General features: G+C 40.6%; 1 protein-coding gene across 2 annotated transcripts in view; it reads left to right on the forward strand.

Annotated features, from left to right (window-relative positions):
* LOC110174884 (band 4.1-like protein 3) overlaps positions 1-25,409 on the forward strand; it is a 141,596-nt gene that overhangs the window by 57,352 nt on the left and 58,835 nt on the right. For both annotated transcript variants that reach the window (XM_020940995.2, XM_020940996.2), the window contains exons 9-11: positions 997-1,149; positions 5,464-5,561; positions 7,390-7,565. In XM_020940995.2, the coding sequence (XP_020796654.1) occupies positions 997-1,149; positions 5,464-5,561; positions 7,390-7,565 (427 nt within the window). The remainder of the gene's footprint in view (positions 1-996; positions 1,150-5,463; positions 5,562-7,389; positions 7,566-25,409) is intronic.

Consider the following 25,409-nt stretch of genomic DNA (forward strand, 5'->3'; position numbering starts at 1 on the left):
CCTCACAAAAAAATTGGATTTCACAAAAAAAAAATCCGAATTGAGCATTAAGCCCTGCAGTCTGAATGTAGCCATAGAGATGTTCTTACTTTGCCTGGAACAATCCTAGGTTGGTCCTGGTTTAGTCCTGGTTGAATACTGAGTAAATTCTAGTCCTAGTTTAATTCTGGGATAGTCCTGGTTCAGACTCTTGGTACTACTCTAGTCCTAATTTAATGCAGATTCAGTTTTGTATTTGTATTGTATTAAATTAAATGCATTTAAACATTTATAAACAGATCTAGTGTTGAGGATATCTTGTGTGACCCCAAATTGTGTTTTAAGTGGTGGCTAGTCCTCAAGAAAATTGAGTTGAATAGCTCTTGCCTAGAATGATCCACAGTATGGCATTAAATCTACTCCATGGCAACAAGCACCACCACCAGACCAATAACAATAAAACAATCAGATCTGTGGAGAGGTGAGCCCACTAAAAGTAAAATTGCATGTTTTTCAAGATCATTTTTGATCCATAAAACTGCAAAACTATAGCTTTATTAATACAAGATAGATATGTTTAATTTACATTTACGTTACTTAAGAACATTTCAGGCAAATCAATAAAATCTCCATGGAGACAAGCAAGTAGCGGACCCCCAGCAGAGAAGTTACATAGTGCACCTTTAAAACATGTTAAAATGTAAATTAGGGCTGAATAATAACTTAAATTATTAAGTCATTGCAATTTTGGTATTTGGTTGGTTTAATGTCCAATCATAAAAATGCTATAATAACTCTGTAGTTTCAACCTCTACAAACAGTTCATCGGTTTTCTCTTATCTGTTAATACTCTAGTTTACTAAGTTTAGAATCAAATGACAACATTTATGCAAAATATGACATTTTTGTGACAAATTGTTCAGCCCTGATACAAATATTAAGAACCTGTGTTTAGTATATTAAAAAAACACTTATTTATTTCCTGTTTATTGATGTTTTCTTGTGTGTTTTTCCCAGGATTCTGAGGCAGTGGAGATCATGCTGGGCGTGTGTGCCAGTGGACTCCTCATTTACAGAGACAGGCTCAGGATCAACCGGTTTGCATGGCCCAAAATCCTCAAAATCTCCTACAAGAGGAACAACTTCTACATCAAAATCAGGCCGGGAGAGGTAATTTATGCTTCAACTAACTTTAATGTGTAATGAAGAAGAAAAAAAACATATAAGTCGCACTTTTTGTGGGAAATTTATTTTATAAAATCAGAGACCTGGAACTGACATTTCATCAAAGTCAAGTTCTAGTAATAACAATAGAACAGAGAACAACAGACTGTTAACGTCACATATGAACAGTTCTTCAGAAAACTATAACATAAACAACAGAATAGAACAAGTTTACCAAACTCTCCATTTCACTCCAAATCACTACATCCATTGAATTCTTCATCCTCGGTGTCACTTCTGAGCAACTCCGCGACCTCCGGAGGTAAACAGAGCTTCCTCTTCTGTGTAGCTGTCGTCAGACTCAGCATCAGTTCCAGTTAGAATTATTCCAGCCTTTCTGAATCCCGACAGGATGGTTTCGGTGTCACTGAAGTCCAGGCTTTGTTGATCCACCCAGTAACTTCCAGGAAAGTTGCATGGCTCATCCTCCAGTTACCGTGAAACTGTGTTCTCCATCCCTGTTTTCCACCAGTCTCTCACAAGTGTCTCGCTCACTCCAAACTTTCTTTCTTCTGCTCGATTACCGTTTTCAGCTGCGTATTTCACTACTTGCAGCTGCACAGCGGTTCTTTCTGCAGGAGACAACCGCAGTAAAGGGTGAAGTGACAGTGGTACAGGAGTAATAGGAGTAGCAGATACTGACACACAAGCCTAGAGCCTCTCACGGCTGTCAGTGAAAATTTTCATATATAAGTCACACCAGAGTATAAGTCACAGGACCATCCAAACCATGAAAAAAAGTGCGACTTATAGTCCGAAAAATATGGTAGTAGATTTTTTTGGAATATAGAGACGCGTGTAGTTACAGACACTTTACAATTTTTGTTTCAAGTTCTTTGCACTGAGTCACTTTTGGAGTTTTTTTTTTTTTTGTCTGTAATGAAATGAGTTGCAGCACCGTTTGGGTCAGACACACAGAAATGGGCAGGCTACGTCTAAAAGCTCTAAAAGTTTGATAAATAAAGTTTTAGTTTCAGATGGATAGACACAGTATTTAATGGCAGATTCTACTCTAGATTTATTACATATTTTTTATCATTTTTTGACCTAATGTGAACCCAACCTAATACAATATCATTACATGTTTTGACCTGCCAGCAGTTTGAAGTCTTGTTTTATTTCTGTCACATATTTTTGCTGCTTAAAATGTCTGAAATTCAAGCCTGGAGGTTGAGTGAAATAACGTTTGACCCACATAATATCAGGAATGTGCTCCTGTCCGGTGCCTATGGTGTCGTGTCCCTGTGAATTTCCATACAATCATAAATCACCTGGAAGCCCTTGTAAACACTGTGAAATCATACACTCTGGAGGCGGTTTTCTCAGTTAAGTGCTCAAGGACACAACAACAGTGTGCACAAGTGGGGATAGATGGAGATAGAACTGACAACCTTTGGGTCGGGGGAAACGCTGCACCGACTATGTAACTGCTACAGTGCGATGAGTCAGACAATACAAATTCATGTACTGACCAAAAATCTGATCATAATCTGATTTCTAGAGTTATCAGATCATTGAAATGCGATGTGATTAATCTGATGTCTGTCTTATCTGAGAGAAATTATGCACAAAAGGAGACACTAATCTGGCAACGACAAAACCCAAAGAGAAAATGTTAACGGTGAACTGACTCCTGTGAGCTTTAAGTCATGTTATAATGTTGTTTACTCCTCAAAAACAAACCTGGAGTTGTGTTTTGTTTCATTCACACATGTTTGAGTAATCCTTTATTATTAGTCTGTTGTGAAAATGCTCTGTTCCACCTCGTGATGTCATAGGGCTGGATATCATTAAGAAGTTGCTGATACAATACAGTACATACCTCGATACATAGGCCACGAATCAATACACATCTTGATACAGTGAGAGGCTAAAGGCTAAATCATGTCTGTGATACTAAAAGACTTTGTTAAACCAACTTTCTGTGCAAAGTTAATACGTAAAACACCCATTTTAATTATTAGAACAGTGAAAATGTCAAACGTGTCACAAACAAATTGGTTTCCTTCCTCCAAACAAGCAACAAAACTGTAGCGCTGTAATAAAATAATTTAGTAAAATATACCAAAAAATACTCTTGGTGATATATCGGTACAGCAGCCCACGATATCGATACTGTATCATCACATTAAACGATACCATATATTGATATTTTTGCATACCCCTAGTTTTAAAAGAATCGTTTTTAAATTAGCAACTACCTTTTACCTTTTGTTCAGTAGAGATTGGCAATTCCAGGGCTGAAATTATCTAAAAAAAATTCTACTGAAATTGTATGGAGTTTAAAAACACAGTGGAGCACTTCCTGTATTACCACATGACATCACAAGGTGGAACCAAAAGAATGCAGCCGAAATATGCAGGGTTTGTGTGTTAAACATGTGTGAATAAACTTTTTGATGAGAAAACATTATAACATAGATAAAAAAATATTGTAATATGGGCCCATTTGAAAATTTTGTCTAGTTTTGACTTCCAAGTGCACACATGACTAGAGCCCGACCGATATATCGGCTGGCCGATATTATCGGCCAATATGGGCACCTGGAGACATATCGACTATCGGCCGATATGCTTGCTGATATGGGCCGATATTTCACGTGGGCATGTTATACCTCGTTATAAAGCTTAGACTGTCTACATTATGTTCATTTAATCCAATTTATAGACAGATAAATGTCCTAATATGTGGCTCCGCATCAGTATTTATTTTCGGTGTAATTTGTGTCCGTACTGTCCCTGAACACACCACCAGAGTGACGTCACTTCACTCACGTGTGTTTGTTTACACCTGCAGCGGTGAGCAACACTGAGATTATTTTCTTTTTACGCACAATCGGTTTGAGTCTGGATTAAAAGGACATTTATTAGTGCAGACTTGTGATGTGAGGAGGAGCCTGTGTGAGCGGTGAGTGTTGGAAATACATCGACTTTGAAGCTAGTTTAGGTTATCTGTTAGCGATTAGCTGCTGTAGCTCCCGCACATAAACAGGCTGTTTTCTATTGGCCTATTGTAAAGTGACTGTATTGTCCGTATATTTGTTACTGGACCTGCATTGATATGTAAATGAGCTGTGAATAGACGTGTGAATGATCCACATTTATGCATATAAGTAATTACCGCGGTGCGCACGTTTTTACGGCTAAAGGCTAATCGCGGTAGTTTATTTACTAGCTAGGAGTTATGGGTCGGTCGCGATCGAAGCGGCTCTTAGAGTCGGCTCTTTGAAGTGAACGACGGGAGCCTGCTTCATATTGGGAGCCGTGTTTTCTCTTTTTCTCACTTTTTCTCTTCAAGCTGCATGTAGACCCGTAGTTTGACAGCAGCAGCGTCTGAAAACGAAACTTTCAGAAATATGCGTGTGCATAGGATTAAAAAAAAGGTGCATATTTGGCTGCAGTTCAGCATAAAATGAATAAAGCAGGACTAATCTTGGACTTGTGAGAGAGATAGAGACCGAGTCCCGACACTCAGTCCTGGTTCAGTTCTGGTTTAGTCCTGTTTTACACATGGTTTAAATCTGTTTTAGTCCTGGTTTAGTCCTTTTTCAGTCCTGGTCCAGTTTTGGTTTAGTCCTGCTTGCAACAAAACAATCAAGAGTCGCTTGGGAGCCGAAAGAGCCAGCTGCTTTAGTGAGCCGAGCCAAAAGAGCCGGTTCTCCAAAAAAAAAAAAAAATGGAATACCCATCACTAGTAGCTAGAATGTGATGCAAAAATGCCATTAGGCCAATTTACTGTATGTAAATATGATGTAAAGAGTCAGAATAACAATAAATGTTGCCTAAATAAACCCAATTTAGAATCCATTAGAGCCAAACCTAAGTTTTTTAAACAATTCAAGATTTACAGTGAATTTTTACATCACTAAATATATCGGCGATTATATCGGCTATCGGCAGCTCCAACTCCCATTATATCAGTTTCATATCGGCCACAACAAAATCCATATCGGTCGGGCTCTACACATGACACTAGGAGTTTTTGATGATGAGATTTCAATTCCGTTCAAGTTTATTTATATAGCACATTTAAAACAACTTCAGCTGACCAAAGTGCTTCACATAAAAGTCAATTAAAACTGAAGGAACAGATACATATGTGAAAACTACAATAAAAACACCATGATAACCTGACTTGTTAGTATTTTCGTTAGTAAACACCAAAAATCAGATCTAATTACTGGCTTATATGATTATTCTAGTTCTCTATACTGTGTCTCTTCTCTAAATGCAGTTCCTTTTTGTATTTGTCTATTTCAGTTTGAGCAGTTTGAAAGCACCATCGGGTTCAAGCTCCCGAACCATCGCGCGGCCAAACGTCTCTGGAAAGTCTGTGTTGAACATCACACATTCTTCAGGTAAAACATTTATTTCATAGTCATTTCAAACAATATAATCTCTATATTTCTATTATATTATATGTTTGCTCTTTGTTATTATAATATATTGTGATGTGTGAGCTGCTGTGTCCAAGTCATTTCCATTGTGGATCGGTAACGTCTGGTCTAAGGCTACGTTCAGACTGCAGGGTTTAATGCTCAGTTCGGATTTTTCGCGAGGTCGTTCACATTTCCAATTAAATGCGACTTTTATGTGATCTCCAGTGTGAGCTTTAAACACCCCAAAATTGTCCTACATGCTCATTGGAGGACACGATGACGTCACAGGTAGCGAGAGTGCTCAGTGTTTACGGAAGTCGCCTGGTGATTTTAAAGTTGTTGTCGTACCGGAGCCAGAACATGTACAGATTATTTGTTTTAAGGAGGAGATTGAGAAGGAGAAGGACAAAGGTTTTTGGCCATGACGTTTTGTGGGGCAGTGGCAACAAAGTCCGTAGAAAGGAACTTGTGGGTGCAGAGTCGCAGCAAAGGGTGGGGGGATTGTTATGTGCTTCACTGCTTCACTGACACGGAGTTCAGACACAATTTTCACATGACGAGAAGAAAATTTGTGTACATTTGTGAGCGTATAGGTGGGATGAATGTGACCTGGCCGTTCAGACATAAGTCGCTTGTCAAAAGATCGGATATGTGTCGGTTTTAGGAGCACATATCCAAGTGGCCTGGGTCGCGTTTGAATAAATTGGATCTGTGTCGTTCAGATTGTCATTAAAAGATCAGATACAGGTCACATAGGGGTGAAAAAATCGGATTTGGGTCACTTCAGGCTGCAGTCTGAGCCAAAAGTCTCTTAGCCAAAGTCTAACATAGTCTAAAGTCATGAGGTTAAAGGCCCTGTACTTTTACTGTCATAAAAATGTGAAAAACAGAGCTAGTTTATTTAAAATTTCACAGTGCTTTTAGTGGTCCAAAGTTATTCCTCACTTACCTTATGCATTCTAAGCATCCTTGGTTTGCCATGGTTGTAGTTGGTCGCTCTTGTGGCTGACTGACTGACAGACCGAGCAGTTTTTAACATTTAAAATTTTTATGTTAGCATTTTGAACTTAATATTTGGTGATTTAAGAACTATTTGCCTGACTATGTTAGTGTGTAGACTCTGCACACCTGACTGGGCGACAGGTGCGGTGGAGGAGAGGCATTTAGCAGTTTTCAAGAAAATGAGGGAGCTGAGGAAGATCTGAGGGACCAAAATGTTTTATCAATAAAATAAAACCAGGAGTGAGACATTGTGCAGGAATTTTTCTTGAAAACAGCTATTTGCCTGACCAGCCAGTCTCTTCTACATTCTCTCTGAATCCTGAGGGGTCTAAAATAGGACCATAGAGCGTGAAAAACCTCTGTCCAAACTGGAGACAAGCCAATCGCAGCTGCTAATTTTTATCACATGTCTCAAATGCCGAAGACATCTCCTCCAAAATTCTCGTAACATCAACAAACTATATGACGTCTTTTACGTGAAATAAGTAACAGTTTGGTTCTTCGATTGTTGATTTTGTAAATATCTGCACTGTTTCTCTGTCCATTAAGTAGATTTTTCTCCCTTTTTTAATGTGTAATGTGTAAGTTTGTTTTTGATGCGAATGGAGCATCTGTCTTCTCTCGTTTGTTTTCCCTTTTTTAATCAGCTTGCTCTGAAACGCTACAGATTTCTTACAACAATGTATCAGGCTTCCTACACCAAATATAGCAGAAGACGTCCAAACAAAGAACACATTAAAATTTAGAGTATTTGTTCAAGCATCAGCATTTTGTAAAATAATTTCTTCTTTCTTTATCCTCACAGACTGGTTTCCCCTGAAGCTCCTCCAAAGAAGTTCCTGAGTTTGGGCTCGAAGTTCCGTTACAGCGGGCGGACTCAGGCTCAGACTCGACGGGCCAGTTCTCAGATCATCAGACCTGCTCCTCTGTTTGAACGCTCCACCAGCAAAAGATACAACATGTCACGCAGTCTGGACGGAGGTGAGCACATGAACAATACCAATGTAACCAGTGTTTGCTGTTATACCAATTAGTTACAAAATAATTTCTAATATCTTCTAATATGTATCTATAATATTCTATAGTGTTGGAATAAAAAATATTTCACTGCACTTTTATGGTTGCTTGGGATCCAGAATATACACTTCTCCAGTGCTTTACAGTACTTCAGTAAGATGTGATTCTGCTCTGTAGGGACAACAATAACAATTAAAGCCGCAAGCGGCGTCGAACGGCCCTCGCCCGTCACACATGCACGCCCGGCAAACGCCACACCCGCAAACGGTGTGCCCCACCAACACCATGCTCTACACGCCATGCCTGCAAACACCACGCCTGCAAACGTCGCACCCGCAAACTGAAAAATGACAAAGTGCACCTTTAACTGGTCTTTGCACCCCCTGCTGGCCAACCATCAAAAATGCCCCATATCAGTAATATATGTTTTTGCTTCTAGTTGTTCATAAAATTTAATTCCCAAATTTGATACAGATCCAATAATGTTGACATTTTATGTCTATGGTAGGGGGCGCTATAGTGTTCATTTTTCATATATTTTATAGTGTATTATATTCAGACTGAGATCACACATTAGTGATTAAAATTTCAGCACAATCGGACTAAGCATGTGCGTGTAATATATGTTTTAAATATTTTTGGAGGAGTCTTTGCGCCCCTGCTGGCCAACAGTGAAAAATTCCCCATGTCCATAATGTAATTTTGTGCTCGTAATGATGCATAGAATTTAATTCCCAAATTTGGTGCAGATCTGATAATGTTGAAGTTTCATGTATACGCTACGGGGCGCTATAGTGTTCACTTTTCATATGTTTTATAGTGTATTATATTCAGACTGAGATCACACATTAGTGATTCAAATTTCAGCACAATCGGACTAAGTCTGTGCGAACAGGAGCAAATAATGTCACCTTGAAATTAGCCAAAATTTTTACCAAAATTTGCGGCCTCGCCGCACGTAAACCACAACATAAATTGGATAACTTTAGATGTTCCACTTCTCTAGATGATGACAAATTTTCTAGGGGGCGCTATTGCACCCATTTTTGTATTTTCTTACATCAATCTGTTCAGGGTCGGGGTGTGAACCCACGATTAAAATTTTTGTGAAATCGGCCAAAGTTTGTGCAAATTATCACTCGACGAAGTTTGATGGTGAGCCCCAAAAAAGAACCCGAAATTTGCACCGTTGCCACGGCAACACCTTTTGACCTTTTAAAAAGCTTTTAACAACTTTTAATGTCCCACTTGTCTAGATGATACAGAATGATTCTGTCTGGGTCAAACGCCCAAGGACGAGTTCATTCAAATATGAGGACAGGTCGCACAATTAATCCAATATGGCGGGCTTCCTGTTGGTTGCCTAGGAACCGCGTAATTATACTTTTTTGTTCCTATTCCCATGATGCATCTGTGTACCAAATTTGGTTTGGCTACGCCAAAGTTTTTGTCAGGCATCCTATTGGCGAGGGCAGATGTTTGGCCGGTCGCCATGGTAACACGATGGGAAATGGCATGGGGTCATCATTGACTTTTTTGTGTGTACCAAATTTTATGTCTACAACAAAGTAAATTTTTGCAGTACCATGCAATTTCCCTAGGAGGCGCTATTGTGCCCATTGGAGATTTTCTTATATAAATCTGTTCAGGGTCGGGGTGTCAATCAATGATTAAAATTTGAGTGAAATCAGCCAAAGTTTGTGCCAGAATTTGTAGATTTTACCAATGGAGAGTTTATGTCATCGCTATGGCAACGCCATAAAAAATATGACATGGGTGTCATTGAATTTTGGATCAGGATGCCAAAATGGAATTTTGTGCAAAATTTCAGAAATTTTTGAACAACTATTTGGGAACAAATGATTTTCTTCCATATTAAAATTTGTTTCAATCTATAGGGGGCGCTATTGCGCCAAATTAATAATTTTCACATTAAGTAGCTTCAGGGCAGACAGTTTAACAACTGTTTCAAATTTCATTGAAATCGGAGTTTGTTTGAGCAAATGGGACCAATTTGTAAATCTCCTAAATTGTGTGCATTTTTTGTTGCTTCACTGCTCAGAGATCGTAAGACGTGTGTGAACAATTTGGATAAGTTTTGATGTTCCACATATTGAGGTAATGTGGACCAAATTTGAGCTCGTTCGGGTGAACGTCCTCGGAGGAGTTCGTAAAAGCTTAACAAATTTTAAGCCAATATTGCTGCCCCCTAGTGGAGCACACGGTGTTGGCATAATAATATTTTTACATGATCGACTTCAGTGTCAAATTTCATGATTGTACATGCAAATTTTTTTGTGTGTCATTCGTATTCCCTAATGCATTTTTGAGACGTTTGGGAGCACTGACGAGCCATTTTATTTCTGTTTGGAAAATGGAAATAGCCAAAACTTAGGGAAGCGCGAGTTTTACCAGATGGAAAAATTTCTAGGACTTTTTATTATTGTTTAGTGGGTGAAAAATGGGTGAGTTGGTTAGGAAAAAAATAATAATAAGAAGAAGAATATTCTGATACTGATACGAGAACAATGTTCCGCTTTTTTTTTGGCCGACAAACTATACATTTTCGGAAACCTCAGACACATTGCTACATCATGGCGAGGGTCCCTGGTCACTACGGGCAAGTCACGTCGCGCCATTCCATTTTTCGGCCACTCGGAGCATCGCTTTGCGATACTAATAGGCCCTTTGCCAGCCTCTGGCGCTCGGGCCTAAATAATAATAATTCGAGCAAAAACAATATATCCGAAAACATTAGAACAACATATTATACATTTTTTGAAAGCTCTCGACATTCCCCACGTCACCGTGGGGTCATTGGTGAGTGACGGGCGCGTCTGCACCATCTCGTCGGGGTCGCCCCCTGACCTCCCATTGACTTCCATTCATTTTAGCAGTAGTAAATATGGCTCAGGCCTTGGGCGTGGGTTACTGGGATACTGCTGTTTGTGCCGGGGGCGACCGAGGACAATGTTGCATGTCGTCGTGTCGCATTCAGCCATGCGCACGTCGCTCCCCATTCGCTCCGTGTAGCGGAAGCAATAGGCCCTACGCCCTGTCGGGGCTCGGGCCTAAAAAGGATAACGGACGTTTCTTGTTTACATGAGTTAAACTGTGATGCCGGACTGAACCAGGACTAAAACAGGACTCAAACAAGACTAAACCAGGACTGAACCAGGACATGAACAGGACTGAACCAGGACTGAACCAGGACTGAACCAGGACTGAGCCAGGACTGAACCAGGACTGAACCAGGACTGAACCAGGACCTGAACAGGACTGAAACAAGACAAACCAGGACTGAACTGTTTTCAGTCCAGGTCTCAGTCCCGGTCTGGTCCTGGTTAATTCTTGTGGTAGTCTTCGTTTAGACCTGGTTTACTCCTGGTTTAGACCTAGTTAACTCTTGTGGTCATCTTTGTTTAGACCTGGTTAAGTCCCTGGTTTAGTCTTGTGGTAGTCCTGGTTTAGACCTGTGTTTTATATTATTTGTTTATCTGATACGAGTTTATGATCAACACTGAGCGATTTTATCCACATTTTGAGGTTTTACTGGACAAATCCTTAGAGAAAAGTTGAGCCCACAACAGTTTTTCACTTCGTCTACAGATTTATTACACATTTCATCATAAATTATACTTTTTGTGAAGCTCAAATATTATTTTAAGGTTAGAAAACTTTTTTCCATCCTACTGAACAGGCAAACAAAGTAAATAAGATTTGTACCTTGGAAATTCCAAATTGTTGCTTATTTTTTATTATATCATCATAAAAATTTGTTGCTCAACAGTTAATTATTGTAAATATATTATGTGAACTTAATTTTGTCTCCATTCTCGAGTTTTGAACATTCTGAAAACATAAGATTTGAAACGATTTATAATATTATCAAAAGTATAAAATACTTTTGCTGTGTGGGTGAATTATGTTTTAAATCACAATACAAAGGTTGACCACGAGAGAGACGATGTTTTGCAGCGATAACGAGTCGTATCTGTGTTGCCGCATTAACGGAGCTTCTCACGGTTTCACTTTGGTCATCTGCTCCACGCGTCTTTTCCTTCAGAAGTTGTTATCCGTTTTTTTCCATTATCCATTTGAACACAAAATCGAAATCGTTTTTCCATTTTAGTTTTGGAGACAAATAATGAAGAAAAGTTGTCACGGTCAGTGAGAAGGACCATGAAGGCTCGTACGGATCGCAGGTTCCTGAAAATGTGCCGTTTAAATCCACGTTGTATGTTTGTTTTTGTTTTATTTTAGTTTTCAGACAATCCTAACACGTATTTGGCCGTGTTTATTTACGAACGTGTGCAGTGCTTCTAACATTCTGTGTGAATAGAATGCGATGATGTCATCAGCTATTCGAATTCCCATTGGTCACCATGGCAACCTTTGACGTCTTTGAAGCCCTGTCACCTCAAAGCGAACCAAGATTGTAAGAGTAGGTCAGTTCACTACATTTAACAGAATGAAAACAGATCACGAGACCAGCACTTGCGAAATCTAGCAGTTAAAAGGGAAACTTGACGTTCCGTTGCAGATCGGCGCCGTTACCGTCCACATCTTCACCGACAAATACACACAGCCGTCAGCAATACATACTTCTGCTGACGAGCCAACTACAAGTCCACAAATTACGAACAACGCGATTTTAGAGGAGACTGTGATTCGCCAGCCTTCAGTAAGAAAGAGTCTTGCAACGCAACTAACTGAAGAGTCGGGCTTTGTACCAGCAGTGGTTCTACATTCTGCAAAAATACTTACTTATCGTGACGAGCCACCTACAAGCCCACGAACTACAGACACCGAGATGTTAGCAAACGCAACAGAGGAGTCTGTGATCCATCGTCCTTCAGTAAGAAAGAGTCTCGCAACGCTCTCATTACCTGAAGAGTCGGGCTTTGAACCATCAGTTGTTCTATATCCTCCTATGACCTGCACAATGGATACAACCGAAATGTCTACTGAAATAGCCTGGCCTCCCACAAATCCAGTAACATCACCAGGGGAACCAAACATCTCCAATGAAAAAACTGCGATCCAGGGAGCAGTAGAAATCGTTTGGGATGAACCAAAGGAGGAAAACCTACTGTGTACTTGTTTTGGCTTAAGTCTCTTTAAGCCAGTGTTAAACTTCTTCACTTCCCCATTCTGTCTGTTTTCAGGGGGAAATAAAAAAGATCTGAGGGGGAAAATCCAGGATGTTTAAGACCTGGGGTAATGGGGATTTTCTTCTGAGTTAAGTCACTGGACGGAACCTTAGCCAAGGAATGTGAAGTTCTTTTGAGAAGGTTTGTTCAGGGTAAATACCCAGAAGAAAACTCGCTTTGCTCCACTTTAGACTCTTCCCTTTCCTTTTGATTCTCTGGGGTTTTGGATGCAAGGAAACACACATTATAACGCTGTGTCCCAAACTTTAACTACTGACTGACAATTTAACCACAAAAATAATAAAATAAAATAAAAATGTAAAAAACATTATAAACTGCCTTGAGTGTTTCTCTTTTTGTTCTTCATATATTTGACTTGGTCTGTACATTTTCAAACAATATAATAACAATATAATAAAAATGATATATAAAAAAAAACTATATATGTTCTCTGGTATTAAAATGTATCTTTAAAGATGCGCTGTGGAATGTTCCACAGTATAACATTAAACAGTTTTAATTTAAATGTATTCATGTTCGATGACGTTCACCCTGGACAAACGTACGGCGCTTTAGGGGCGCTGCTCCGCGCTTGGGCTCGGTTCTAAAGTCCTCGTGTGAGTGCACCAATAATGTCTGAGATATTTTAGAACGTTTAACTCGACATGTTTCAGTCGTCTGTGTGCAGCGTTCTCCTTGTGGGCTGCAAGAAACACTCGCACATGTGCATGTTTTACTCATTCATGTGCCAAAATATTTGCTCGTAAATACACTACTGGTCAAAAGTTTTAGAACTCTCTAATTTTTCCAGTTACAGTATTTTTCGGACTATAAGTCACTCCAGAGTATAAGTCGCACCAGCCAAAAATGCATATTGAAAAGCAGTGTTGTGCATGAACGAGTTCAAAAGAACGCGTTCATTGAACACGTTCATATTTCAGTGAACTTTGAACTGAACGCAACACTTTTGTAAATCAAAAACTTGAACGTGAATTTGTTCAAATTATGTGTGATGAACGACGTACGTCACTGTTGGGGTTCAGTTAAACGTCGGAATTTGACGAGTGATGATCTGCTCGCACTTAACCTCGCGAAGGCGCCTCCACCGGCAGCTTTAGCAGAACGTACGGGCTCTTGTGTCTCTCAATGGGAAGTTAATCAAACTTGACTGGACGCGTTTAGCTGCTTGTATTTACCTTCTGTACAGGCTGACCACGTCTATGTGGATCTGGGCTCTTTCACATGATACACAACTGCCCAGGGAGCACAATGTGCTGATGGTAAATGCAAAAATACAACAATAGATACATGCTCTTTGTGTATTTTGACGGGGACGCTTGTGTAGAGCGTCAAAAAATAGGATGGATCCTATTTTCTGAAATCTACACGCACAGGACGTGCTGCTCCGCGCGCGTATTATTTTACTTGGTACATATGTCAGTAACGCGCGTCACAATGCTTTTTTTAAATGGTGGGTTTTTCGTTTTTCTTCATACAAATTTGCTAAAATCACCGCAATATCAGCAGCGGTGAAACGCCGGAGGTGCGCCCGCGTAGACCGTGATCCTGAGCGAAAGGACCGACGCAGAAGTCCGCGCTCCACCGAACTAAACGCAGCTGACGCCCGATCGCACTCGGGGTTCTCTCAGGGGCGGTCCTAGATTCCAAGTTCTAGTCCAGGATTAGTCCTGGTTTGGTCCTGGTTTAGTCTTGGTTTAGTCCTGGTTTAGTCCTGGTTCAGTTCTGGTTTAGTCCTGGTTCAGTTCTGGTTTAGTCCTGGTTCAGTTCTGGTTTAGTCCTGGTTCAGTCCTGGTTTAGTCCTGGTTCAGTCCTGGTTCAGTCCTGGTTTAGACCTGGTTCAATTCTGGTTCTGTCCTTGTTTAGTCTTGGTTTATTCCTGGTTTAGACCTGGTTCAGTCCTGATTTAGACCTGGTTTAGTCCTGGTTTAGACCTGGTTCAGTTCTGGTTTAGTCTTCGTTCAGTTCTGGTTTAGTCCTGGTTCAGTTCTGGTATAGACCTGGTTTAGTCCTGGTTAAGTTCTGGTTTAGTCCTGGTTTAGACCTGGTTTAGTCCTGGTTTAGACCTGGTTTAGACCTGGTTTAGTCCTGGTTTAGTCCTGGTTCAGTCCTGGTAGACTGTCCATATACGGCGCAAAAGTTCAGCATCTTAACAGTTCTTTTGGTGAGAGTAAATTAAAAGTGCTGCAATAGTCGTGTAATGTTTTACATTTTAAATACAGTAATATTGTAATGTAACAAATGACTTAGAAATGACAGTAACAAGTCATAAATAACACATTACAGTTTTAAAGTCACTTGTCCAACAGTGTATCTTGTAAAGTTGTTGTAAACTAGAAGTCAGTTTGAAAAATAAAAGCAGCCTTTCATTTACAGATCTCATCTAAATATAAAATGAACTGAACTTTGAACTAGTTCGAAATTAAAATTGTGAACTATGAACGTAAACTATTCACTTTGAACAAGTGTGAACTGAACTTTGAACTAGTTCATGAAAAGTGTGAACTTGCACAACACTGTTGAAAAGGACAAAAAAACATAGTGGGCCCGGTCAAGCAGAAGTAAACAGCAAGGCCAAAAATTCAAGTTAATACATCTGATATAAAAATGTATTCAACAGATACATATGTAGTCTAGTTTATGAAACTATCTTTTTTCTGTACCATTTTTGGTTCTAAAGTGCCTGCAAACTCTGTGCCTGCAAATGGTAAAATGACATAGTATGCCTTTAAATGTTCTTTGTGCCAACTGGTGGTCAACCGTGAAAAATACTCATGTCAGTCATATATGTTTTTGCTTCTAGTCAATAATAGAATTGAATTCCCAAATTTGGTACAAATCTGACAATGTTGACATTTCATGTCTATGGTAGGGGGCGCTATAGTGTTCACTTTTCATATGTTTTATAGTGTATTATATTCAGACTGAGATCACACATTAGTGATTCAAATTTCAGCACAATCGGACTAAGTCTGTGCGAACAGGAGCAAATAATGTCACCTTGAAATTAGCCAAAATTTTTACCAAAATTTGCGGCCTCGCCGCACGTAAACCGCAACATAAATTAGATAACTTTAGATGTTCCACTTCTCTAGATGATGTACGTTGATTTTCAGCCCTGTGGGTGAAGCGCCTTCAGAGGAGTGCGTTCAAATGCAACGTCAACAAAAATGCGGACTCAAACTTCAATCCAATATGGCCGCTTTCTGGTTTGTCAGGGGGCGTGGCCACCATAACATTTTTTGTTTGTCTTCACATGACGAATGTGTGTACCAAATTTCGTGGCTCTACGACAAAGTTGACGTCAGGACATCTCCCATAGGCGCAATGTATTTTGACTTTTCGAGGTGGCGCTGTGTCACCATTTTTTTATGCCCGTGGCACGAAACCTATATTTTATCGAATTTTTCGCCACTTCTGAATTTTGGGCCAAAATTGGTGAGTTTTTGAACGTGTTTAGGGGGTCAAATTAGAGTTCAAAGAGCATAATAATAATAAAAATAAATATAGCCGCAAGCGGCAATGATCGGCCCTCGCGCGTGCTTACGCCGCGCTCCGCAAAAGGCGCGCTCTGCAAACACCACGCTCCGCAAACGCCGCGCTCCGCAAACGCCGCGCCCTGCAAACGCCGCTCCCCGCAAACGCCACGCTCCGCAAACACCGCGCCCCACAAACACCGCACCTCACACTGACCCTAATAAGCCTAAGCTTAAACCTTACCCTAATCGTAATCCTAACCATAGCCCCAACCCGAACCATATAAATCTTAATTTAACCCTGCAATTTTCAAAATTTGGCGAAAAAAAAAAAATATCCAAGATTGCGGACTTCCGGTTTGTAAAGGGGCGTGGTCACAATATACAATTTTGTTCTTATTGCCATGATGCATCTGGATACCAAATTTGGTTTGACTACGCCAACGTTTGTGTAAGGACGTCCCATTGGCAAGGATACAATTTTGGCTTGTTGCCATGGCAACACAATGTAAATGGGGTGTGAACATCATTGAGTTTTTTAATCAAGACCATGTCACAAATATGGATACCAAATGTTGTATATCTGTGACAAACAAAACCTTATTTTTACATACAAATTTTCTAGGGGGCGCTATTGCACCCATTTTTGTATTTTCTTACATCAATCTGTTCAGGGTCGGGGTGTGAACCCACGATTAAAATTTTTGTGAAATCGGCCAAAGTTTGTGCAAATTATCACTCGACGAAGTTTGATGGTGAGCCCCAAAAAAGAACCCGAAATTTGCACCGTTGCCACGGCAACACCTTTTGACCTTTTAAAAAGCTTTTAACAACTTTTAATGTCCCACTTGTCTAGATGATACAGAATGATTCTGTCTGGGTCAAACGCCCAAGGACGAGTTCATTCAAATATGAGGACAGGTCGCACAATTAATCCAATATGGCGGGCTTCCTGTTGGTTGCCTAGGAACCGCGTAATTATACTTTTTTGTTCCTATTCCCATGATGCATCTGTGTACCAAATTTGGTTTGGCTACGCCAAAGTTTTTGTCAGGCATCCTATTGGCGAGGGCAGATGTTTGGCCGGTCGCCATGGTAACACGATGGGAAATGGCATGGGGTCATCATTGACTTTTTTGTGTGTACCAAATTTTATGTCTACAACAAAGTAAATTTTTGCAGTACCATGCAATTTCCCTAGGAGGCGCTATTGTGCCCATTGGAGATTTTCTTATATAAATCTGTTCAGGGTCGGGGTGTCAATCAATGATTAAAATTTGAGTGAAATCAGCCAAAGTTTGTGCCAGAATTTGTAGATTTTACCAATGGAGAGTTTATGTCATCGCTATGGCAACGCCATAAAAAATATGACATGGGTGTCATTGAATTTTGGATCAGGATGCCAAAATGGAATTTTGTGCAAAATTTCAGAAATTTTTGAACAACTATTTGGGAACAAATGATTTTCTTCCATATTAAAATTTGTTTCAATCTATAGGGGGCGCTATTGCGCCAAATTAATAATTTTCACATTAAGTAGCTTCAGGGCAGACAGTTTAACAACTGTTTCAAATTTCATTGAAATCGGAGTTTATTTGAGCAAATGGGACCAATTTGTAAATCTCCTAAATTGTGTGCATTTTTTGTTGCTTCACTGCTCAGAGATCGTAAGACGTGTGTGAACAATTTGGATAAGTTTTGATGTTCCACATATTGAGGTAATGTGGACCAAATTTGAGCTCGTTCGGGTGAACGTCCTCGGAGGAGTTCGTAAAAGCTTAACAAATTTTAAGCCAATATTGCTGCCCCCTAGTGGAGCACACGGTGTTGGCATAATAATATTTTTTCCTTGTCTTGACATGATCGACTTCAGTGTCAAATTTCATGATTGTACATGCAAATTTTTTTGTGTGTCATTCGTATTCCCTAATGCATTTTTGAGACTTTTGGGAGCACTGACGAGCCATTTATTTCTGTTTGGAAAATGGAAATAGCCAAAACTTAGGGAAGCGCGAGTTTTACCAGATGGAAAAATTTCTAGGACTTTTTATTATTGTTTAGTGGGTGAAAAATGGGTGAGTTGGTTAGGAAAAAAATAATAATAAGAAGAAGAATATTCTGATACGAGAACAATGTTCCGCTTTTTTTTGGCCGACAAACTATACATTTTCGGAAACCTCAGACACATTGCTACATCATGGCGAGGGTCCCTGGTCACTACGGGCAAGTCACGTCGCGCCATTCCATTTTTCGGCCACTCGGAGCATCGCTTTGCGATACTAATAGGCCCTTTGCCAGCCTCTGGCGCTCGGGCCTAAATAATAATAATTCGAGCAAAAACAATATATCCGAAAACATTAGAACAACATATTATACATTTTTTGAAAGCTCTCGACATTCCCCACGTCACCGTGGGGTCATTGGTGAGTGACGGGCGCGTCTGCACCATCTCGTCGGGGTCGCCCCCTGACCTCCCATTGACTTCCATTCATTTTAGCAGTAGTAAATATGGCTCAGGCCTTGGGCGTGGGTTACTGGGATACTGCTGTTTGTGCCGGGGGCGACCGAGGACAATGTTGCATGTCGTCGTGTCGCATTCAGCCATGCGCACGTCGCTCCCCATTCGCTCCGTGTAGCGGAAGCAATAGGCCCTACGCCCTGTCGGGGCTCGGGCCTAAAAAGGATAACGGACGTTTCTTGTTTACATGAGTTAAACTGTGATGCCGGACTGAACCAGGACTAAAACAGGACTCAAACAAGACTAAACCAGGACTGAACCAGGACATGAACAGGACTGAACCAGGACTGAACCAGGACTGAACCAGGACTGAACCAGGACTGAGCCAGGACTGAGCCAGGACTGAACCAGGACTGAACCAGGACTGAACCAGGACCTGAACAGGACTGAAACAAGACAAACCAGGACTGAACTGTTTTTCAGTCCAGGTCTCAGTCCCGGTCTGGTCCTGGTTAATTCTTGTGGTAGTCTTCGTTTAGACCTGGTTTACTCCTGGTTTAGACCTAGTTAACTCTTGTGGTCATCTTTGTTTAGACCTGGTTAAGTCCCTGGTTTAGTCTTGTGGTAGTCCTGGTTTAGACCTGTGTTTTATATTATTTGTTTATCTGATACGAGTTTATGATCAACACTGAGCGATTTTATCCACATTTTGAGGTTTTACTGGACAAATCCTTAGAGAAAAGTTGAGCCCACAACAGTTTTTCACTTCGTCTACAGATTTATTACACATTTCATCATAAATTATACTTTTTGTGAAGCTCAAATATTATTTTAAGGTTAGAAAACTTTTTTCCATCCTACTGAACAGGCAAACAAAGTAAATAAGATTTGTACCTTGGAAATTCCAAATTGTTGCTTATTTTTTATTATATCATCATAAAAATTTGTTGCTCAACAGTTAATTATTGTAAATATATTATGTGAACTTAATTTTGTCTCCATTCTCGAGTTTTGAACATTCTGAAAACATAAGATTTGAAACGATTTATAATATTATCAAAAGTATAAAATACTTTTGCTGTGTGGGTGAATTATGTTTTAAATCACAATACAAAGGTTGACCACGAGAGAGACGATGTTTTGCAGCGATAACGAGTCGTATCTGTGTTGCCGCATTAACGGAGCTTCTCACGGTTTCACTTTGGTCATCTGCTCCACGCGTCTTTTCCTTCAGAAGTTGTTATCCGTTTTTTTCCATTATCCATTTGAACACAAAATCGAAATCGTTTTTCCATTTTAGTTTTGGAGACAAATAATGAAGAAAAGTTGTCACGGTCAGTGAGAAGGACCATGAAGGCTCGTACGGATCGCAGGTTCCTGAAAATGTGCCGTTTAAATCCACGTTGTATGTTTGTTTTTGTTTTATTTTAGTTTTCAGACAATCCTAACACGTATTTGGCCGTGTTTATTTACGAACGTGTGCAGTGCTTCTAACATTCTGTGTGAATAGAATGCGATGATGTCATCAGCTATTCGAATTCCCATTGGTCGCCATGGCAACCTTTGACGTCTTTGAAGCCCTGTCACCTCAAAGCGAACCAAGATTGTAAGAGTAGGTCAGTTCACTACATTTAACAGATCGAACGAGACCAGCACTTGCGAAATCTAGCAGTTAAAAGGGAAACTTGACGTTCCGTTGCAGATCGGCGCCGTTACCGTCCACATCTTCACCGACAAATACACACAGCGGAGACCAAACAGCAGACCCCATGGACAAGTACGAAATTATACAGACCATGGGGGAGGGCGTTTCTGGGGAGGTCATGAAATGCCTCAATAAACAAACGGGGCAAATCGTGGCTTTAAAAAAGTTAAAAGCGACCGACTTAGTAGATCTGGCGGTAAACAATGAGCTTTCAATGCTCAACGCAATCAGCCACTTCGACCCGGATGATTTTAACTTCATCCAGTTTAATAATCACTTTCAATCCGATGCGGGCGACCACTATTTAGAGTTTGAGATGCTGGACCAGAGCGTCTGGGACCTCATGGAGAAGCGAAACTTCTTGCCGTTTTCGTTGAACGAGGTCCGCACCATGGCCAGACAGCTCCTAGTGGCGTTAAACGGTCTGCGCAGCATTGGGGTCATGCATACCGATATCAAACCGGACAATATCATGTTTGTGGATCACGCGAAGAAGCCGTTTAAGCTCAAGCTAATCGACTTCGGGTCGGCGGTCCACAGAGAGACAGTGGAAATAGGCTGGATCTTGCAGGCCCTATATTACAGAGCCCCGGAGGTCATTTTGTGCCTACCGCTGACTGAAGCAATAGACATGTGGACTCTGGGGACTTGTCTGCTGGAATGGTATCTGGGTGTTGTACCTTTTTACTCGCTATCGCCATTCGATCACATCAGGCAAATCACGCATCTCCTCGGAGTTCCTGACGCTCAGATGATAGAACAGGCTGAGCAAGGGACCGTGTTCTTTAAACAGGAGAGTGATGGCGAGTGGAAACTAAAAACTCCACAAGAATTTGCGGGGTCGACACATAAGGTTCCTAAAATGGGAATGAGTCCACTAGAGGCGGCGAGTGATCTAAGAGATGGCATCTTAAATACTTATACGATCACATCATACATCGAGTTCGAGGACAGGGTTGCTTTTGTGGATTTAATCATGAAAATGCTGTGTCTGAATTCTGAAAACAGAATCAGTCCGGCGGATGCTCTACAGCACCCCTTTATCACCATGCAACCTCTTAACGACTACCTTATCAACGCCCTAAATCTGATGACATTTCAGACCGGCGCGAGTTATGAGTCGGACATGGCAGCGCACAAGAGAGATAATCGCGTTATGACTCCCGTGCCCCCTCCCTGCCCCGTCCAGAGCCTCCAGTCTCACGCTAGAAAAATCGGAAACGGTCCTGTAACCCACGCTGAAAGTAGCGATCTGCGACTAGATTCTAAAATTGAACCTAATGAGGATGATTTTGGAGTTGAAAGTGGGGAGTTACAATTCTCCCATATATACTCAAGTCCTTCAGAATCAGGAGAAGAAGCTGAAAGTTCAAACAAAGAGTTGGCTTTCTGTTCTTCTCCTATAAAAAACCGATCCGGGAACCCTCTTAGGAACAGACGAGCCGGGCTTTGAGCCGTCAGCCGTTCTATGTTCTCCGACAATACATACTTCTGCTGACGAGCCAACTACAAGTCCACAAATTACGAACAACGCGATTTTAGAGGAGACTGTGATTCGCCAGCCTTCAGTAAGAAAGAGTCTTGCAACGCAACTAACTGAAGAGTCGGGCTTTGTACCAGCAGTGGTTCTACATTCTGCAAAAATACTTACTTATCGTGACGAGCCACCTACAAGCCCACGAACTACAGACACCGAGATTTTAGCAAACGCAACAGAGGAGTCTGTGATCCATCGTCCTTCAGTAAGAAAGAGTCTCGCAACGCTCTCATTACCTGAAGAGTCGGGCTTTGAACCATCAGTTGTTCTATATCCTCCTATGACCTGCACAATGGATACAACCGAAATGTCTACTGAAATAGCCTGGCCTCCCACAAATCCAGTAACATCACCAGGGGAACCAAACATCTCCAATGAAAAAACTGCGATCCAGGGAGCAGTAGAAATCGTTTGGGATGAACCAAAGGAGGAAAACCTACTGTGTACTTGTTTTGGCTTAAGTCTCTTTAAGCCAGTGTTAAACTTCTTCACTTCCCCATTCTGTCTGTTTTCAGGGGGAAATAAAAAAGATCTGAGGGGGAAAATCCAGGATGTTTAAGACCTGGGGTAATGGGGATTTTCTTCTGAGTTAAGTCACTGGACGGAACCTTAGCCAAGGAATGTGAAGTTCTTTTGAGAAGGTTTGTTCAGGGTAAATACCCAGAAGAAAACTCGCTTTGCTCCACTTTAGACTCTTCCCTTTCCTTTTGATTCTCTGGGGTTTTGGATGCAAGGAAACACATTATAACGCTGTGTCCCAAACTTTAACTACTGACTGACAATTTAACCACAAAATAATAAAATAAAATAAAAATGTAAAAAACATTATAAACTGCCTTGAGTGTTTCTCTTTTTGTTCTTCATATATTTGACTTGGTCTGTACATTTTCAAACAATATAATAACAATATAATAAAAATGATATATAAAAAAAACTATATATGTTCTCTGGTATTAAAATGTATCTTTAAAGATGCGCTGTGGAATGTTCCACAGTATAACATTAAACAGTTTTAATTTAAATGTATTCATGTTCGATGACGTTCACCCTGGACAAACGTACGGCGCTTTAGGGGCGCTGCTCCGCGCTTGGGCTCGGTTCTAAAGTCCTCGTGTGAGTGCACCAATAATGTCTGAGATATTTTAGAACGTTTAACTCGACATGTTTCAGTCGTCTGTGTGCAGCGTTCTCCTTGTGGGCTGCAAGAAACACTCGCACATGTGCATGTTTTACTCATTCATGTGCCAAAATATTTGCTCGTAAATACACTACTGGTCAAAAGTTTTAGAACTCTCTAATTTTTCCAGTTACAGTATTTTTCGGACTATAAGTCACTCCAGAGTATAAGTCGCACCAGCCAAAAATGCATATTGAAAAGCAGTGTTGTGCATGAACGAGTTCAAAAGAACGCGTTCATTGAACACGTTCATATTTCAGTGAACTTTGAACTGAACGCAACACTTTTGTAAATCAAAAACTTGAACGTGAATTTGTTCAAATTATGTGTGATGAACGACGTACGTCACTGTTGGGGTTCAGTTAAACGTCGGAATTTGACGAGTGATGATCTGCTCGCACTTAACCTCGCGAAGGCGCCTCCACCGGCAGCTTTAGCAGAACGTACGGGCTCTTGTGTCTCTCAATGGGAAGTTAATCAAACTTGACTGGACGCGTTTAGCTGCTTGTATTTACCTTCTGTACAGGCTGACCACGTCTATGTGGATCTGGGCTCTTTCACATGATACACAACTGCCCAGGGAGCACAATGTGCTGATGGTAAATGCAAAAATACAACAATAGATACATGCTCTTTGTGTATTTTGACGGGGACGCTTGTGTAGAGCGTCAAAAAATAGGATGGATCCTATTTTCTGAAATCTACACGCACAGGACGTGCTGCTCCGCGCGCGCGTATTATTTTACTTGGTACATATGTCAGTAACGCGCGTCACAATGCTTTTTTTAAATGGTGGGTTTTTCGTTTTTCTTCATACAAATTTGCTAAAATCACCGCAATATCAGCAGCGGTGAAACGCCGGAGGTGCGCCCGCGTAGACCGTGATCCTGAGCGAAAGGACCGACGCAGAAGTCCGCGCTCCACCGAACTAAACGCAGCTGACGCCCGATCGCACTCGGGGTTCTCTCAGGGGCGGTCCTAGATTCCAAGTTCTAGTCCAGGATTAGTCCTGGTTTAGTCTGGTTTAGTCCTGGTTTAGTCCTGGTTCAGTTCTGGTTTAGTCCTGGTTCAGTTCTGGTTTAGTCCTGGTTCAGTTCTGGTTTAGTCCTGGTTCAGTCCTGGTTTAGTCCTGGTTCAGTCCTGGTTCAGTCCTGGTTTAGACCTGGTTCAATTCTGGTTCTGTCCTTGTTTAGTCTTGGTTTATTCCTGGTTTAGACCTGGTTCAGTCCTGATTTAGACCTGGTTTAGTCCTGGTTTAGACCTGGTTCAGTTCTGGTTTAGTCTTCGTTCAGTTCTGGTTTAGTCCTGGTTCAGTTCTGGTATAGACCTGGTTTAGTCCTGGTTAAGTTCTGGTTTAGTCCTGGTTTAGTCCTGGTTTAGTCCTGGTTTAGTCCTGGTTTAGTCCTGGTTTAGACCTGGTTTAGTCCTGGTTTAGTCCTGGTTCAGTCCTGGTAGACTGTCCATATACGGCGCAAAAGTTCAGCATCTTAACAGTTCTTTTGGTGAGAGTAAATTAAAAGTGCTGCAATAGTCGTGTAATGTTTTACATTTTAAATACAGTAATATTGTAATGTAACAAATGACTTAGAAATGACAGTAACAAGTCATAAATAACACATTACAGTTTTAAAGTCACTTGTCCAACAGTGTATCTTGTAAAGTTGTTGTAAACTAGAAGTCAGTTTGAAAAATAAAAGCAGCCTTTCATTTACAGATCTCATCTAAATATAAAATGAACTGAACTTTGAACTAGTTCGAAATTAAAATTGTGAACTATGAACGTAAACTATTCACTTTGAACAAGTGTGAACTGAACTTTGAACTAGTTCATGAAAAGTGTGAACTTGCACAACACTGTTGAAAAGGACAAAAAAACATAGTGGGCCCGGTCAAGCAGAAGTAAACAGCAAGGCCAAAAATTCAAGTTAATACATCTGATATAAAAATGTATTCAACAGATACATATGTAGTCTAGTTTATGAAACTATCTTTTTTCTGTACCATTTTTGGTTCTAAAGTGCCTGCAAACTCTGTGCCTGCAAATGGTAAAATGACATAGTATGCCTTTAAATGTTCTTTGTGCCAACTGGTGGTCAACCGTGAAAAATACTCATGTCAGTCATATATGTTTTTGCTTCTAGTCAATAATAGAATTGAATTCCCAAATTTGGTACAAATCTGACAATGTTGACATTTCATGTCTATGGTAGGGGGCGCTATAGTGTTCAATTTTCATATGTTTTATAGTGTATTATATTCAGACTGAGATCACACATTAGTGATT

Source organism: Boleophthalmus pectinirostris, unplaced genomic scaffold (genome assembly GCF_026225935.1).
Source record: "Boleophthalmus pectinirostris isolate CB_2022bp ecotype Guang Dong unplaced genomic scaffold, ASM2622593v1 HiC_scaffold_16, whole genome shotgun sequence".
Classification (NCBI taxonomy): Eukaryota; Metazoa; Chordata; class Actinopteri; order Gobiiformes; family Gobiidae; genus Boleophthalmus; species Boleophthalmus pectinirostris.